The 18,950-nt window shown below is 38.4% G+C and overlaps 1 protein-coding gene across 19 annotated transcripts in view; it reads right to left on the bottom strand.

Moving 5' to 3' along the window:
* Positions 1–18,950, bottom strand: part of SULF2 (sulfatase 2) — a 162,602-nt gene that overhangs the window by 40,789 nt on the left and 102,863 nt on the right. For all 19 annotated transcript variants that reach the window (XR_008748724.1, XM_055813567.1, XM_055813566.1 and 16 more), the window contains 2 exons: positions 4,824–4,975; positions 1,200–1,369 (listed from right to left, as the gene is read on the bottom strand). Coding sequence is in view for 18 of the 19 variants with exons in the window: in XM_055813567.1 (XP_055669542.1) it covers positions 1,200–1,369; positions 4,824–4,975 (322 nt within the window). In the remaining variant the exon portion in view is untranslated. The remainder of the gene's footprint in view (positions 1–1,199; positions 1,370–4,823; positions 4,976–18,950) is intronic.

Here is an 18,950-nt window from a genome sequence, read left to right as displayed (position 1 = left end):
CAAAGGAACTTTTAATAAGACTCAGGTCAGTACTGGGTATAAGCTATGAGAAGTTGTTCAGCTGGCGTTTCTGTAATTTTCATTTCAAAGAAAATAAATGAGCATAAGATGGCAAACAAACATGAAATACTGTATTGCTGTAGATGTAGGCCAGAGATTCTCTTTGGTAGCACAGCACAAAATACTGAAATATATAATTCTAACTTATGCAACAGCAAGACAATAGAACAAAGTAGGCTTTTTCCCTCAGACTATTTTAAATAAAGGGAAAAAGCTCGCTGGACTTTGGACTAGTCCTTAGCAGCTTTGGCTACCAATTCATTATTATTTCCATTAGTTCCCAGTTCCTTCACAAATCCAAAATAAAACAGAATGCCCCTTAAAAAAACCCAAAAGTGCACATAGGAAGAAAGTTACAAATGTTGAATGTCACTGAAGGCATGAAGGCAGTAATCAGAAGAATACTGGAATGTTTTCAGTTGTGCCAAAAGGTGACTTGGGAGAACACTCATTTCACCAGCATGCAAGGAGATGCCTGTAACGGAGCATTACTGGGCTGTACCTGTGAAACGTCTCTGTGCCACAAACCAGGCTCATCATGGAGCTTACAAAGACATTAACGCAGGAACTGGGTGATACTGCTGTTGGGACCCGTTCAAGACATTTTACCGGGTCACATACAGAAATACCAACACCAGCTCGTTCAGGAACACCTTGTCTAATTTGGTGTTGCAGGCCTGTATTTCCTTTCTTTCCATATATGAAATAGGAGTGGTAAGTTCTGCATGCAATATGATTTTGGTAATCCCCATAAAACAATATAGTTTATATATAAGGACAGGGAGATAAAAGTTTCTTCCCTTGAAGAGATTACAGCCCAAAACCCAGATTTTGATCCCCCTGCTCCAAATAAAACAGTGCTTTACATCCCAAACAGGTTACAACAATGTCCAATGAATTCAACGTGATTCTTTCATTTCAGTGAGCTATAGAAATCTGAGCTCCAGATGCAGTAGCCATTCTCAAGGTACTTTTACTAGTCTAAAGAGGTAACACAACCCCTAAATCTCAAAGCTCTTCTTATACATTCGTGACAAACTTATGCCCAGACTATTACAACGCAAACATTGCTCCCCCAGAAGTACCCAGGACTTCTATACTCCTGAACCTGGAAATGGAAGGGTTTTGGTTTTCCTTACATGTGTTGTGAGGCATTAGGAAAGAGATGCGAGTACTGAGGGGCTGAATCTTCAGGGCCGTGAGGAGCAGCATGGCTTATAACCATCAGCACAGGCCTGTGAGGGTACATCTTCTTTGAGATTCTGAAGAAGGTAATACTGTCATTGGTAATCAGATCAGTTAGATAATCCTGCAAGCAGAAGTAAAAGGGTAATGAGATCCTTGAAAAATAATATCAAGTTGGGGGGTAAGATGGGAAGGGGAGGTCTGAGGTATCATAAGAAACTACTTCACTCAGAATGGGAGGAGGAGGGAGTAAGTTACAGATGTTAAAGCTTCAAAAATGATACCCAAATAATTCTTTCTTCACAGCCTAGAAATATGAAAAGCAACAGGTTCCTCTCAGAAATGGATGACACAGAAGATCAGATAGGACTTTTCCGGGAGTGCATAATTACATTATGAATGAATCACAATACTAAATACAATGACCAGGTATGAATAAAAAAAAATAGAAAATTACAGGTCAATTTCTTTGCTTTTTGGTGTCAGTATCTTCAAGGTCTGTAGTCCAACCTTACATCGTAAAAGTGCTTTGAAAATCCAAATGGCTTGATGTTAATTTTACTTAACCTCCCTCTGAGCCAGAAGTCAAAAAAATACAAGATGTTGGGCTAACTGGACCAAAAATTTCATTCAATATTACAGACACAATGACAACCTGATAGAAATAAAATTTCCTTTGGAAGATATGGACTATCTTTCTGTTTTCTAAGAAGTATCACTATCATTCTTCTGATATCTGCTGGAGCTATATGGATTGAAGACAGCATTTTTAATGACAAGCCATGTTCTCTCTTAGGCTGCATCACAGGAAATGCTGCAGATATAAATAACCCTCCAACACAAGTAGGATATGAAACTGCACATGTAAAAAACAAAAGTAATAACTGTCACGTCACAGCTGAATGCAAAATCAGACGTAAGTCTGGCTCTGGACAAGTAAACAAGTACAAGGTGTGGTACGTATTGGATTGCATCCCCTTTTACATACAGCTTTCTGTTCGCTGCTCAGACACTTGTTCCTCTTTACCACTGCCCATGTCCTTGATCTGAGAAGTCACCTTATCATTCATCAGAGGAAGCCTTTCTCACTGACCGTATTTACTTTCCCCAAGTCATTTCCTGTGAATTCCAGAACAAGGCTGGCAAAGTCTCCATTTATAATTTTACACATCGCTCCCAACATGAGGGATGTCTGTTATGAAACTGCCGCGATGATGACTGTTACTGCCATGATATTTTCACTCCTGAAAGCAGGTGTAAACAGGCATAATTCCATCAAAGTTAAGGGAAGGGCCTCCATTCATATGCAGGGGAACGAGAATGTGCAGTAAGTCAGACCAGAGCAAAACTGATTTCTGAACATACTTTCAATACCTGAGATCACACTCACAGCTGAGGGAGAATACTGGGGTACTCTTAAAAATGCACTGACATTTACCTAAAATGTGCCTGTTCTTTAAATTGGTTGGTCACTTTCTTAAGTAACTAACTCATCTTTGATTTGGCCGTTACAAGATCATTGTTTTCAAATTTCATATTGAAGATGAAGGTTTTCACCTAGTCAAAGTGAAAATTATTCAAATTCAACGTTGCAAAACCAGTGTCTACCAAGACAAAAGACCAAAGAGAAATATTTCCCTTAACTGATTTTCTTTTTCTTTTTAAAAGCTCCAAACTGTAGAGGTTGTAGTGGATTCTGCAAATGCATACAAAACAAAAATGCATCTAAAAAAATTGGCAGAAACTAAACAAGAAAAATGAAAGTAGAATACATCCTGTTGAAAAACCTGCAAGAATTTTCAAAGATCTGATTTTCAGAGGTTAAGTGCTTAGCAGTCGCTTTTGAGAACAGAATCAGTAATGTTTTTTTCTAGCTTTCCACTGGCACATAATTAATATTAACTATGTCAAGTAGATAAGGCTAAAAGATAATCTGATTATATTGTTCGTTGCTGGAAAATTAGGTTTTCAGCAACAAAAATGGCAGGAAAGGATGAGAAGCAGTCTTGTACCTCAGCTTGCTTATTCATTTGAACCCAGTGTTAACATCAACAAGCGCTTCTGCTCTACACACTATCATCTGTTTATTACCATAGCTGGTATTATACAAGAATATGAAGATTATCAAATATTTTTATTTCCATCCGACTTTTTTTATTTATTACCAACCTTGCTAGGAAAACCTTAGCCAAATGAAAACCTAAACATTTTCAAGTATTGCATACACAAAACAGGGCTGAGGATACTGGAACATAAAGTTCCCTGTTGACTACTTAGTACAATGGGGAGCAGGTCTGTGTGAAATCACTCGCCTGACGTTGTTCCATGTAAGATGTATTTCCATCATAACATTTTTGGTACATGGCTGTAAAGATTAGCTCTTTCATTCTTCACAAATCAGAAGGGAAACAAAAACCAAATAATTCTGCACATCAGTTGCCCCTTCCCCATAGCAGCTAGTGATAGAAAAGGAAACCCTAGAAGCCTGTTAAGTTTTATCTTTCAATACAAAGTACATTCAATTAAAAATGGTAAATAGGGAAGGGGAAAGGAGAAATCACACAGACATCAACCTTTTAAAAGGAAAAGCTGACTGTAAACACATTACTAATGAAACACAAATAAAGAGGCAGGATTTGTGCTCAGTAAGAGAAAGAAAACCAAATCCCTGTTAAGCAAATACACCTTACAAATTCGTATCAGTCCAGAGTGAGTCAACTTCCTAAGTCATACACTACTTAAACTACAACAGTTCATGGATAACTTTATTTACCATCCTACTTCTGAGACAATTCATGCCATTTTAGGAATTCACAAAAGCAGGTCCCTTTGGAAAGGTAACGCTTTTGGCTGAAATAAACAAACTCCTGACTGCAAACAGGAAACTTTGAGCTATAACATGTGCTAGATGAGGAAAAAAATTATACTGCATTTGACAAAGATTATCAAGCATTTAAGTAAGTTTGGCCAGGGTATAACATCCTTACAAGGATATTAAAAAACATAGGCACTTGTAACAATGCACAGAGATACACATTTAATAGTTATATGCCACTCATTCAGAATTGCCATAAGATATACCAAGATATTATGAATTCTCCATCATATTACGGTTGTGAAACAAGTTCCTTAAACTGAAATAAAAAGATGTGTCTAGCTGGAGCGAACCAGATTCTTATTTCATTTATGCTCATGTAACTCCACTGGAGTCAGTTCTGGTACCAGGGAACAGATGAGAATCAGACTCAACACACAATAATTAAAGTACAAAGCACAGAAGTAGTTATCATGCAGCATTTAAATCTATTTTCACATCTTCAGCTCGTAATACATACTACAGTCTCAGGACACTTTGTTTGCTTCCATCACTGCCAGCAGTATTTTCAGTAACATGACCCTCCCAGAACAGACGATAACGAAAAGTCCAAACACAACACCTGTTGGGTTGTAGCTAATGTTACACGTAGCAGCTTCCAAGTACAAGAAGAATTCTTTAGTTTGACTGAAACCATAAAGCCTAACTTTCACACAGTCATGTCCAAATGCTGTAAAAATAGAAACAAATCAGGAGGACCTACCCTGGAGTAGTCATATCCATGCTTCTCTTTCACTCCATTTCTACAGAGCGTGTAGTTGTAAAATCGAGAGTTTTTAAGTAATCCAACCCATTCTTTCCAACCAGGAGGCACATAGGAGCCATTGTACTCATTAAGGTACTTTCCAAAGAAAGCTAGGGGTAGAGAAAGCAAAAGCATCATAAGAAGGTGTAACATAAACACTTCAAAGACACTGTATTTAACTGTATTCTTTCCTTTCTGTCTCTTCTGAGAGGAGATTTTTCTTCATTCCAATACATTTACGATAAGAGACCACAGAATAGCTTTGGTTGGAAGGGACCTTTAAAGGCCATCTAGTCCAACCCTCAGTAAGGCAAGTTCTAAGTCTGCCTGCGTTTCTTTATTTCAGAGCTTCATAATGCAGAACTTTTGATTTACAATCTGACTACGTACGAAAGAATCTGGACCACAATTACCATTTTATTTCCCTTAGTGCCTGATATACTCAGAATCAGAGGAACAAAACAGAGAATGCTTAAAATAGCGCCAGTTGCCACATTATCTCACCCTACTCTGAATCACCCAATTCAGCTAATTTTTCATTCTGGTTACACCCGCTTAAGCCATCTCCACCTAAGGAACTGGCAGAAGCAGTGAAGTCTCTTAACAGGAGGCTGGCTTGGGAGAAAAGATGACAAACGAGGACCATAAATGCGATGAGATTTTAAACTTGCTGCATAGAAGAAATGAAGAAACAGCCTGTTTGGCAGAACAAGTGCAGAATGAGTACAAGGATTCTTACAGAACACAGGGCAGGCATTTGAGCCACCCTCCCAGAAGAGCTATATGTATGCTAGCCTTGCTCTGTAAGCCACAAGTGTACAGACACAAATTATTTTCCTGAAAATGGTTAAGGAAAATGAAAAGCATTAGATTTCTATAAGAACATTACAAATTCTCTAAAATACACGATGTACCCAATGATGTTTTCACACTATTCCAGTAAAACAAATAAATAAAGGAACATATTTTTCAGTATTAGTTTATGTGTTATATCATCACTGTGCAATTATGGGATAAATTGTACTGGAAGATTCCATCTAGCTCCTTTTTTTAAAGCTCAAAGACAAAATTCTGCTCTTGGGTCTGCACACTGCACTGCGACTCAGCATCTGACTTTTCACGATCAGAGCTCAGATCTCAATTTTTGAATGGACTGGCAATACATTTTAGCATTACCATAGTGACTAAGCACAAAGATCTTGTTCCACTTGTCATTACAAGTGTTTTTAATCCAGAGGCACATAATGCGTGCAGCATCTCACAGTGGCCATCTATCAGGGGATCTCTGTGCTTCTGTAAGGGTGACAGAGTATCTAAGATTCCGTTCTTAGACTCAGATTAAACCTCAACTCATAACCTAAGGGATTTGAGCACTCAATTCGCAGTTCCCAGGTTCTTAAAGATTTTTTTTTTTAAAGCTTGCAGACTACAATGTCTGATACTGCACCTTCTTGTGCTTACATAAATGCAAGGAGCAATGCTGTGGATAGAGCAGAACAGGTTTTCAGCCACTGTAATAAGGGCCATCCTCCCTGAAGTCAATGGATTTACATCTGCTTGCAGTAGGCTGAATATTGGTCCAAAAGATAGACACAGTGAGAAACAGTGATACAAAACAGTATGTAAGAGAGCTCCATGTCACTACCTGATAGTGTTTTTCTTTTCTAAAAAAATGGGAAACATGGTATTAGCAAAATAGTAATAGAATGGAATTAAACAAATTCACAGGGAGTAAGTACATTGTGCACTGAATATCCATAAGATCCAACTCCAAGTGCTTAGGTAGAATGCAAAAGCGTATTTTGAATCATCCTCCTCAGCAAATTTCAATGTATTCAATTAATGTGTAAGGTGAGCCAAGAGAAAGCGACTGTTTGAGATCTTTCAAAGTGCTTGAAAGAGAGGAAAGTGCTGATAAAATTAAGATCCACATCACAGAAGATGAGGAGGGCTCTATTGGGACACAATTAATAAATTCCTTAAAATTACACTATGCTTTCAAAATATTTTGTAAAAGCAGGTAAGGTGCTCTGCTGTTTTATAGATGAGCCACTTACAAAAGGGTTAAGCAACCGATAAGCATGTTGCAGAAAATAATTTGTTTCAGTATCCTAAACTACCTTATGACACCTTTTTTAACCAAGAAAGTAAACTAGCAGCAATGAACAAAGCAGCATCTACTCCACTGCAGATGAAACTATCACATTACTCAGGGACTGCATTTCTACAGTACATACACATTCTCAAATTATTTTACTTTATGAATAACTTCCCATTTTTAAAGAATGAAAGGCAACTCACGAAGATTATATGTAATAAAACAATACAGATGCACATTTTTTTACTGTCCTAGTAAGAAAGAACACAGGATTGAAACTAGAGCATTCCCTCCTGAGGAAAGGCTGGGAGAGCTGGGCCTCTTTAGCCTGGAGAAGACTGATACGGGATCTTATCAATGCCTACAAATATCTTCAGGGCAAGCGTCAAGAGGATGGGGCTGGGCTCTTTGCAGTGGTGCCCAGCGACAGGCCAAGGGGCAACAGGCACAAACTGAAACACAAAAAGTTCCTTCTGAATATGAAGAAGAACTTCTTCACCTGAAGGGTGACAGAGCAGCGGGACAGGCTGTCCAGAAAGGCTGTGCAGTCTCCTTCTCTGGAGGCATTCCAGAACCATCTGGATGTGACGCTGTGCCCCCTGCTTTAGCAGGGGGCTGGGCTGGGTGGTCTCCAGAGGTCTCTTCCAGCCCCAACTGTTCTGTGATTCTGTGAAACACTGACCACTGCCTGCACGAGCAGGTATGCACAAGGCAGCCCAAAGCCTTTTGTCCCCCACTGAACATAGTATATCCAAACAGAGATATATTTGGCATTTCTGCTCACAGGAACCAATCCATTCCTAAAACCTTTGGCTGAGTCAGCTGAAGAACTCAGGAAAGAGGCATTCTGTAAAGAATTACTCCTTTGTTATTCTGCAGAGGCATTAAAGGAAAGTCTGGCGGAAGCTCCTTCCCGTACCTTTTGCATACCTCCCATTGTACATGCAGGATGTCCTTATAATCTTGCATGCATGTCAAAGTGCCTTAAATAATTCTCTCTGCTGTTTCTAATCTTCCATTTTGTATCTTTTTCTTTCCCCCCTCCTTCTCAGCCATTTAAAGTCTTGTTATTAAAAAAGTTTTAAACATCATTCCTCTGCAGTACAAAATATTGGGTTACAATAAAGCTCTCGATGCTGGTGAAAGATTTTGATTTTGCATTGTAAAGATTCTCTCTAACATAATTTTCCCCCTCATCAGATTAGTTCACCACCAGAGACAGCTGCTCACTGGAGTACATATGCCTTTGGTACATCCAATTTCAAACCGCTCCAAGATTTCATTAATAAACATTCACAGAGGCTGCTGTTTGATATGCTCAGCCACGTTCCTATATCCAGCCTATGAAATGATCATTAAAAAACATCCGAAGTGGCTGTTTTTAATAAATGCATTAAGAATGTGATTTTCCTTTGCTTTAAATACCATACAACATAGTTTCTTCTAAGACTACATGAAACAGGATATGCAAGAATTGAGTCCTTTGTACACTGTTTCCACTTCCGCAGGGGTTCATAACCTTCTAAGGTTCTTTTCTCAGTCTCACCCTTCAATGATAAGCACCTGCAAAATTCTTTGGTATAGAGTGGAATTTTGACAAGAGATTTTGTTTTTCAAGCTCTGCCTGTAAGGGGGGGGGCAAGCACACGAAAGAATTTTCCCCATGCTATCAGTTAATAAAAAGGTCTGCTCTGAACGTACCACAACTGCAGATGTATCAAGGCCATAGCTCACTGCTTAAAAAGCAGATCTAGCATTTTGTCAAACGTAGTGTAAAAGCACAATCAAAAGAACAGACATCAAGGCATCATTTACCACCACTGGAAACACTGGAGCTAGTTCTATCATTTGCCTGTATCACCTACCAAACTCTACAGGTTTGTTGGGTTCCCCCCCCCCCCCCCGCCTTTTTTAAAAGACCAATTCTTTTCCTAATATGTACCTAGAAGTAGTTAACACAACTAAAATGCATCTACAAAGGATATCCACAGAACTCTGCATTAAATGGAAAACTAAGATAATGCAGAATGCATCAATAAAATGATGCAGGGGATCATTCATCCCTTTTTACTCCATACAGACTGCCCAACACAGGGAGTTGGATGTAACAGACCTTTTCCAAGTTCTCAAACTAGAAACAAGAATGCAGTGGAAGTCAACTGAGATTCACCAGTGTAGAACTGCCAGATCAGATTTAGACACAGAATTTTCGTCTTTCATTCAGTTTCCTTGATTTGGCAGCTCGGATTCTGACCATAGTTAGTTGTCTGTTTAGACACAGTTTTGTTAACTACTGGCCAAGATCACTTATCCATTCCACTAATAACCTGTTTAACAGCATGATCATAGTGTTTATGTTCATTTTAAAGAAAGAAAGAAGGAAATCATGAAAAGAACGTATGAGAGGAGCACTGCTAATAACTTCCTGCTATGTTACATTCTGTCAGGAAGCAGTGAAGGATAAAGCTGTTGCTATATGTAAAACCAAGTCAGGCCATGAACTAGAAAAATATACTCCATGGAGCAACGTTAGCCTGGCTTCAGGAGGACCAAATAACCTTTTCACCTGCAAGGAAGATCATTAACAAGACAAAGCCAGGCTCTTCGTGGTGGTGCATGGCAAGAGAACAAGAATGAACCAGCACAGATTGAAACAAGTGAGGTTCAGCCTGGATGTAAAGAAACACTTTTTCACAAAGACAAGCGTCAAAGAGTGAAACAGTTGCTCAGGAACACGCTGCAATTCTAATCCTTGGTGTTTTTCAAGACTGAAACCCTCAGCAACATGGCCTGGGGCAGGCTTTGATCAGGTGGTGGAAAAGAGACCTCCCAAGGTTTCTACCAACCTGAATTAGCCTGTGACCCTGTGATGGACTAGGTGGCTTATGAGACCTACCTTCAGCTGAATATACATGATTCCAGGATTTTAGATTTTAGGAATATATCTGTAAATATTCATGCTCTCGTAATAAATCCTGAAGCTAAGAAAAAGTAAAAAACAGCTTTTTGTTACTCCTGGACAGTAAGCTCAGTATTTATACCACACATCCCTCTTCCTGGCATCGTCTTTTCATACCCTTTATGCTACTTAGCTGCACCCACCTATCAGCACTGCACTTATCACCACGACTGTGAAGTTAAATTCATGTTTTAAGTCATTAACCCTTTACATTTAAGCATGAATGTTGTGCATTAAGTACTTCAAAGATGTATTTAAAGCACTGTTTTTCTGACCTATTTCAACAGCAAACTTTCCAGGTATTAGGTTTTGAGCTGTGAGTCTTAGTTACTCATAGGGATTTGTTTACCCCTTCAAAATCCTTCACGTTTGTATCTGATACCAGTTTTCCCCACCTCAAAGTTGAACAATTAGCTACATTTGAGCAATCCCTTCATTCTAGATCGGGGAAAGGGAGGGGTGGGCATTTATCATCTTAATTCTGCTGTATATCCAGCAAAAATCACTTTCAGTACTTTTTGTCCTCTAAGAGACAATTAGAGGAAAGAAGATGTTAAAGCACTCTCAGCATGGCTAAGTACATGTAACAAGCAGTCAGCCCAAAATTCAAGTCAGCTTTGCATTCACATGATGGCCAAACATACTCCTAAACTGATAATGTACAATGGAATAAACCCAGTGAAATTAATGGATATACAGCAGAAGCACGGGGGTTCTGAAATAAAATTCAGTCTTATCTGTCATTCAGTATTAAATTTGGATCCATGGGAAAGATTGTTCAAGAGACATCAGTTCTCATTAGATATCAAAATAACTGACCAGATTTTCCAAAAATCAGTAACTCCTAAGTGCTGGTTACCTGCACAGAACAGACCCAGCTGGCACCTTTAGTGACAACAGGCAATATGACACTACTGCAAAGACAGAAGATACAGCATTAGTATTAATACTTCAGTAACTGCAGTAAATCTAATGGGTTACATAAAACATACAGCAAGTTCCTAGATGTTAGAGGATTTTTAAGGCACAAAAGAGGGGCTTAAGACCACATTTTGTTCTCAGATCCCTTCAATTCCATCAGTTTCAGGATGCTAAGGAAGACTGAGCTCTGAGGATATACACACACACATATTTTGTTTTAGTCTACTGTACATGATGGCCCAGTTTTTCTCTAACCCGAAGTACACTGATAGCACAAAATTTTCATGAAAATCACATGCTCCATCCACCACCATAGGGACACAAAAAAGAGTAGTACTGAAGGCAAGAGCCTTTACATGAACAGCTCTGCTCTGTAATGAAATAAAATTTATCATTACAATTCATGAAACGTAACAGTTGTAAAAACCATGTTGTACAGTGACTGGTAACCACTGCAATTAGACAAGCCTACAGGCTTTCTTCTTATGCCAGGGGACTAGTCTGATATCTAGCAGGACAAAGGCAATGCACAGTAATCTTTATGACACCTTTGTTCCTCTTCCTGGATTTGCATTGCACATTCCTCAGCTGTGGCCAAGGATCAGTGCCAAGACCTGTTTAATCAATCAGGGGAATTGGCTGAAGGGGAGCAGATGAAGCCAAATAAAACAAAAGGTCTCAAACCAAATAGTCTGAAATGGTCAACAAGGAACCAAACTGAAGGATGTTAAGGGTGAGCCAAATCTTGCTTGTCCTTCTCAGGTGAGCAAATTCCCAGTGGAAGTTGGGCCAAAGCCCCCTTTCACTAACACCTAAAGCACAGCTTACAAGTTTAAGCACAACTAGAACTGTAAAGCATAAATACCTTCCTGAATAGCCCTCTCACAAGCCCTGAAAGTCAAAGGAAAAATATCTAGAAATGGCAATTTTCAGATCATCAATCTTTATTACAACTCAGGACAAGGAGACACAGTGTGTCACAACAGCATCGTTTCCTGAACGAGGCAGCGCAAGAGAAAGCGCGAGTGCTGGCTGGCTGGGTGCTTCAGAGCACTGCTCTACAACACAGCTCACTACCACGAGGCAGCCTGCCCATATTTCTTGGTGGCCAATCCTGACTGTCCAGATTTTTCACAAAATGTTTCCCCAACATCAAAACCACCGCAACAATGAGAAATTTTATTAGACGTTTACTATGGGTATTACTCCCCCCCTTTTATGTATTAAGGTCACAAAAGAATCTTAAACTCCAGATTTATCCTCCTCTCATCACATGCAACATTTCCTCCTCCACACACACATAAGAATCAAAGACCTCCCCAACAGTGGATTGTCAGACCTTTTTTAATAACAAACAGTTAAGCAAAAGTTTATCTAGCTTAATGCTGAATCTCTACTAAAATAAAATGCAAAGTCTGCACCATGCTATTTGGGCCAATTCCAAAAGAATTTCATTTGGAGCCATTTTTTCTATAGGATTTGAAGAAAAGCCGATTGCCAAGTTTCAGGGAGCTAGTGAGATATGCTGTGCAAGAAGATGTATTTGCTGCATTTTAACAAAGCTGGTTTTTTCCACCTAGCAATAAACTTGGAAGAACTACTAAAAGAATTAGTTCATAAATAAAAACAATAAAGTCTTACTGAATCCCATTAGAAGAAAAGTCCAATCCTGGTTCAATATAACCACCAAATTCATTTCAACAAGATATTCACTGAAAGAGAAGTAATCTACGTTCTACAGTAGTTTATTGTATGTACGTTTACCTTTTACTTTTGACACAAAAAACCAAACCAAACCACCAACAAAAACAAACAAACAAACAAACAAACAAAAAAACCCCACACTTTTTTTCTGGTAAGTAACCAGTCACCCCTTACAGCCCTGAAATGCATCCATCTCATAAACATATATAGTCCTCCCATGCATAACATACACAAGAATGGGAAGTGCTATTATCTCTAATTTGGAAGACGAGACAAAGGTGTCAGGGCAGTACTAAAACATACAAAAAGACATGAGGATGTTCAAATTCAAAGAAATTGAAATTCAACTTCCAAAAACTGGAATTAGAATCTATCTGCAAAGTTTACATTGTAGGCACTGGTAAGGCTTTGAAATCATCACCGTTCTCCTATGTACTTTACTAAAAGATGGAATACAGCTTATTGTTCTATCTTGGAACTTCCATATCACTAAGCTTTTCCAGTGCCCACTAAATGGTGTATCACTGGTGTACAATGCAAGTATATAACCATGTGGGCCACACCGAACACTCACACCTTCAGGCATATAGGAAAGACAAATTAAGAAAACTGTATTCAGTAAATTACATTACTAAATTCAATTTGATCATTTTGAAAGACTTCAGCGAAAAAACCCCAGCATTATAGAAAAGCAAAGAAAAAGGGAACGCCAGAAAATATTATAAGAACTTAAATTGCTAGCTGGATAAAACAAAAGATCTTAAATTGGAGTAAGAAGGAGGGAACCTCTTCTCATTTTTGACTGATAAGTTACCTAATATTGAACACAAATGGCACTGGAAGATGAAAAACTTAACAAGCCAATAGTTCTTTTATTTTCTAAGTACTGCTATCCTACAAGACCTAAACTAACAAAGATTTAAAAATTATTTTCATAATGTGCAAATACTCTGTTTAGGTTTTAGCTGTTTTGAATGCTATGAAATAGAGATCCTATTTCTGAAGACATTTCAAGCTATGAATTACTTCTTGCTTGAAATGATAAATCAGTATGACAAAGCCATTACACTTCAAATGCTAGAAACGGCATCCTATCAGAAGAGTACATTATAGTGGGGGAACGAAAAAGATGAGGTGTTTCTCAAAATATACAACATTTTATGTTGAAAACTGATAGATTTAGGGGAAGAAATAGGAGAAGGTAAGAAAGAAACAAAATACGACTGGAAATAAGGGAACCGCAGACATTGGATTATTTCTGTAGTTGTGGATGCCTTCATCTCAGACTCCTGGGAAAGTTTCATTGGATTGTGGGCTATCTTGTGGATTTTACTCCGGGAGTTACTCACAGAAGTGTATATATGCCTCTCTTCAGGACAGTTAAAATGTGCATTAAATAACGTAAAACTACATGCACAAGACAGGTGATGAAACAGTAGCTGTATAGATGAATTTCACTTTACAACCTCTACCTAATCCTCAGGAGACCACAGCTCTGCTTACTGTGTGCTCATTTTAAATTCTACATTATGGTTAAAGTGAAGTTATCGATGCTTAGAACTCAATTCAAAGAAACATAAAGGAAAAGATACATGCATGTCTGACTTGAAACCAACTTATGACATAGAATTGAAGTTAGAGCCGGGGGGGGGGGGGGGGGGGGGGGGGCGGGGGAAGAGGGATTAGAGCCAGGGGGCAGGGGAGGAAGAAAAAAGAAAAAACAAAACAACCAAACCAAAAGTCTTTCACACACACAAAGCAGGAAATCCAGAACTGTCTTTTGTTTGAAAATGTCATTCTTCAGAATATTTGCAGGATATTCCAGCTCAGTAATTCACTGCCATGGACCAAGCCTGCCAGAAGTAGTAGCACGGACAGAGTCAGTGGATTTGGGCTGTACATCTGGACTCTTCTTAAGTCCTTTCCAGCACAGATTCCTTCTACAACAACAGCTATCGTGATACAGCTACTGTGCTGAATCTTTCTTCCACACCATTTTCAAGTCCAATGGTGTCAAACCATCTAATGGATATAACCTGACAGACCTTGCTAAGATAGTATTTCTATATAGAGCAAAAGATCCAAGGAAACTCATTTACCTTCAAGATAAATAATTCAGAAACCTGATACCCAGTTTTGAAAAGTGACCTAGATGTCTTGGAGGGGAATATCGTAACACTACAGTGCCTACTCGTGCGAATCACTTCTAAAAATTAAGTCTGACTCTTAAATCACTTGGTTATTATTTTTAAAAGTGGCCTTCATTTCTTCATCAGCTACAAAAGCTCTCTTTTTTTATTAGACGTTTACTACGGGTAAACATCTTTTTTCTCTTTTTTTTTTTTCCTTTTTTTTCTTTTTTCTCTTTTTTCTCTTTTTTACAAAAGCCCTGCATATAGCATGTTACTCTGACTTGGATAATCTGTTTCCTTTATATGCACGTAGCATGACAAAGAAGTAGTACAGCATGGCATACTGGCTAGGACACTGCAGTGTGAATCAAAACTTGTACCTCTTCTTAATGTTGCTCTTCACCTGCATGCGACCTTGTAGAAAGTACTTCGCTATTCTGTCTACCCTTTGACTCTTTAGGTCACCAATTATTCCCTACAAAACAATTATACACAGAGATCAACTTCAGTTAAGTTTTTAAGTATTTCTGTAATAAAAAATAGCAACCAGCAACTACTGTGGACAGCAAACTCTACAGCAGGGAACTGGTAATCTAAGAATTCTTCTCCTGGCATGTATTTAGATATTAAAATCTGGTCACATATTTTTCAGGTTCATTCCTCCTTTAATAAACATTTACCAATAGCCTCTCTCCTCTTCCTTACAATTCAATGTTAAAATCACTTTAAAATGTCAAAGGCTCAGACAGTGAAGTGGAAAAATAATTATTTGAATGCAGTCAGCCACTGTATCTTCTTAGTCTAAAATTAATGGGAGGAAATGGAAGATTGTCACTGAATTTTAATGAATTCATTAGTTAATTACTGTAAAGCCCCGTGAAAGTGCTAAGAATGATTATTACTTTTATTCCCAAGAAAATTTTTATAATGGCAGAGATGGACCTCCCACAATGACTTTTCTCTAGGTTCAAAACACACGACTGGTGCAAAATGACATTTATTAATTCTCTGCATAATTCAAGTATGGACTAACCATCAGAGTGAGATATGGATATATTACCATACAAATAGCAGCTTTTTCCTTTGTTAATAGGTTCATTTAACTGAAGAGGGTTAGCTGTGCTATAGGGTACTGCTCAACAGGAACAACGGGGGTAAGTTAGCCAAAATGTGAACTGCATTTGCTGCATACTGAGCCCCATTAAGCCCTAACATAAACTAACAGAACTCTCTCAGAAGATTCACTGAAGCAAAAGTGTCCTTCTGCCAGGCTGCATTTGGCCCACCATACCTAATTCTGTTGAATTTAATAAGATAAACATGTCTTTTCATTTCCTGACTGCAGATAAGGCTGACAAAATATTTTGGAATCAGTCACCAATTTTAAGACCTAATCATTCAGCCAGCCAGGCAAATGGAAAAGAGAAGCTTTTCTCATTAAGTAATGTCTAAGGGAAAGTTTAAATCTGTATTCCCATAAAACATCTTGGTATTTGTTGCTGCAGGACCCAAGCATGCAGCAATGCATTGTGCATTTTAAAAGCTGTCTCACAGAAAGAGATGTGTATGTTCATGGAAAACAGAACCTTTTTTCTGTAAATGTTTACACAGGAACCTTTGGCAGAGAAATTCCCTGACATTCAGAAATGTTTGTCACAGGATCTCTTTGTTTCTTTTGCATTCTAATCATCTCCTGCTCCAAGATGAGTACTAGCATCTACTATTTTAAGTTAGTAATGATTCAGACATTGCTTACACTAACTTTTCTAAAGATTAATTCATCAATTGACTTGGTTTGTTTACATAAATTGTCTTTCTTGCCTAATTTCCCACAGTATGTAGTAGAACAATGACGTGAGAAGCTCTTCAAAACTGGACCAGTTGCTTACTATACTGAGACTGGGAGCTGGCTGCCTGGCAGCTCTGTAATGAGAACACAGCCTTCCAGTCGCTATTCACGATTAACGCAGAGGAAGACGTACCTGTAGCACCTACTGCTTCTACGGCTTCCAGTGCAGAAGGAAAGCCCATCTTTTGCATTGTCACGGTATTGATTTGAATCGATCCCCCCAGAAAGGGACAGTGAGCCCTGTGCATCACAGTTGAAAGCCTGACGGTTAAAGCCAGAGACAAAACTTCCCCCCAGTTCAGCCCCTTTCTTTCATCTCTACTCTGCCAAGTCCAGTGCCTAACAAAGTTGGTCAAACTTTCTGAAGTGCCCAAGTTGAAAAATATAAACCTGACAACCACAGCTGAAACTGAGAAACAATGATAGGGACGTCACACCTTTTCCATCTCATCTCCTATTTTTCCTAGCAGCTCGTGCAAGAGAAACCTGCACTGCACTGCTCCCTCCTGCCCGCATATCACCCGCACACTTCCCAAAGGCATCAGCAACAGCACGAGAGCCATATGGATCCAAACCACAAATGCCACTGCCACAGGGAGAATACTACACACAGAAAGGGCGCTCTGCAGGAGAATCACCTTTTGCAGAATCGTCCCACAGGGAGATGACAGCGAACAGAGAAGAGGGCAAGGAGATGTGAAACAAATGGCAGAAAAGAAAACCAGAGGGAAGGTTAAGTGGAGTAGGACAGTACATTTTCTTCCTTCAAGTTTAAACAAGAGAAAAGAGAAGGCAAAAACCCAGGGAGAAGGCCTGGCTTATGAATTAAAAGAAAAACCAAAGTCCCTTCCAAAATAATAGCTTTCTCACTCCAAGGCTGTGAACTTAAATATAAAAGCAAGCCTCAAAAGGCTTTACTCCCCCCATGGCCTGTTTTAATTCTTCAAACCAAAAAATAAGAAAAAAAAAGGAAAAAAGAGGGATCAAGAAGCTAAGCTGTACATTTGCTTGGCAAACCAGTAATGACACAGACCTCAAAAAAATAAACCCAAAAACCAGCCCCCCAAAAGCACCTATAAAATGAACTGTGCTTCCAGATCTTCCTCTGCTCACTGCAGTCGCATTCAAGGAGGACTCCCCGTTTCAGAGACACGGTATTCATAATCTCCAAAATACTCTCCTTAGCAGGTTACTTTTGAAATTTGAGAAACTGAGTGAACAATGTTCTGAAGTACAATGCTGTTTCTGAAGCAGGTAAATCCGATCAGATCTTTGAAAAGGAAAAAAAACCCGAAAAAGATAAAAAATACTTTCTTACTGCTGGCATCCTTCATAGTGGATAACTCATGACTAACTGGAGATCAGAAATGAACACCAGCCCCCATTGACGGCAATTTCCATTTAAAATTGTGTAATAATGTATCACACTTAACTACATGAATGAAGATCTCATTTACACCTGAAGATTGCTTTGTACTTGTAAAAGTACTATTTCAGTGTGTTCTAATAAATTTAGTTTGCAAATTAAGAGAGGTAGACTGAAAATGTAATATAGATTTACTAAAATCTCGGGTGTAAATTTAAACATTAAGCTAATGTAAAAATGTAAAACATGAATACCAGGACACTTGCAATAGCTATATGCAAGTCAGTACAAATTGCAGGTGCTCGAAATATAGTCACTAAATATAAAAATTATTACAATAGAAAAACATCAATAAACACAAAACAAATAACCTACGAAGAATAAAACATTAACCTTGGCACGGTATTCATATGCTCATTGGCATTAGTGCCAGGAATAATAAATGGAGGGAAACAGCAACCAAAAAAGAAGGTATGTGCACTTCCCCTAATTTATTTCTTTCCAGATTAATACAGGTCTTTATTTTAGAAAAACAAAACAAGGAAATTACCTATTTGTTTTAAGACCAAGACTTTGCAGCAGTAACATTTAAAACTCATGTGAATAGTTCAAAAGAAAATAATGATCTTGTTACAGTTACTCAAGTTTCTGGAAGCCTCAAATACTATAAATTCAAAGAAAAAAAACTTATACTATCAATAACAACTACAGTACAATGCTGTAATATGTATTATAAATAACACAAATAGAACCAGGTCTATGCCTGTTTCTCATCATGACAAAAGGCATTAGCAAGAAAAGTAACAAAAACACTGGAACGGGCAAGGACTTAAATCTCATGTTCAGAGAATGAAAGATGGAAAGAGGTGTGAAACACGTGCTACATATTTTCTGAAATCCTTTCTACAGGTTATTTATTCCTAGGGAGCATTGCATGCAAAGAGGATGATTTGTTTCTCAGGAGTACATTTGATCTTGCCAATGATTCCTCTGTTGTTACTTAAAACACCTTTTGGGAATGGATCGTCTAGAGAAACCAATCCAGTTGACAGCTCT

The sequence above is a fragment of the Falco peregrinus genome, chromosome 9 (assembly GCF_023634155.1).
Source record: "Falco peregrinus isolate bFalPer1 chromosome 9, bFalPer1.pri, whole genome shotgun sequence".
Taxonomy (NCBI): domain Eukaryota; kingdom Metazoa; phylum Chordata; class Aves; order Falconiformes; family Falconidae; genus Falco; species Falco peregrinus.
The sequence above is the reverse complement of the archived record's forward strand: the minus strand, read 5'-3'. Positions and strand labels throughout refer to the sequence as shown.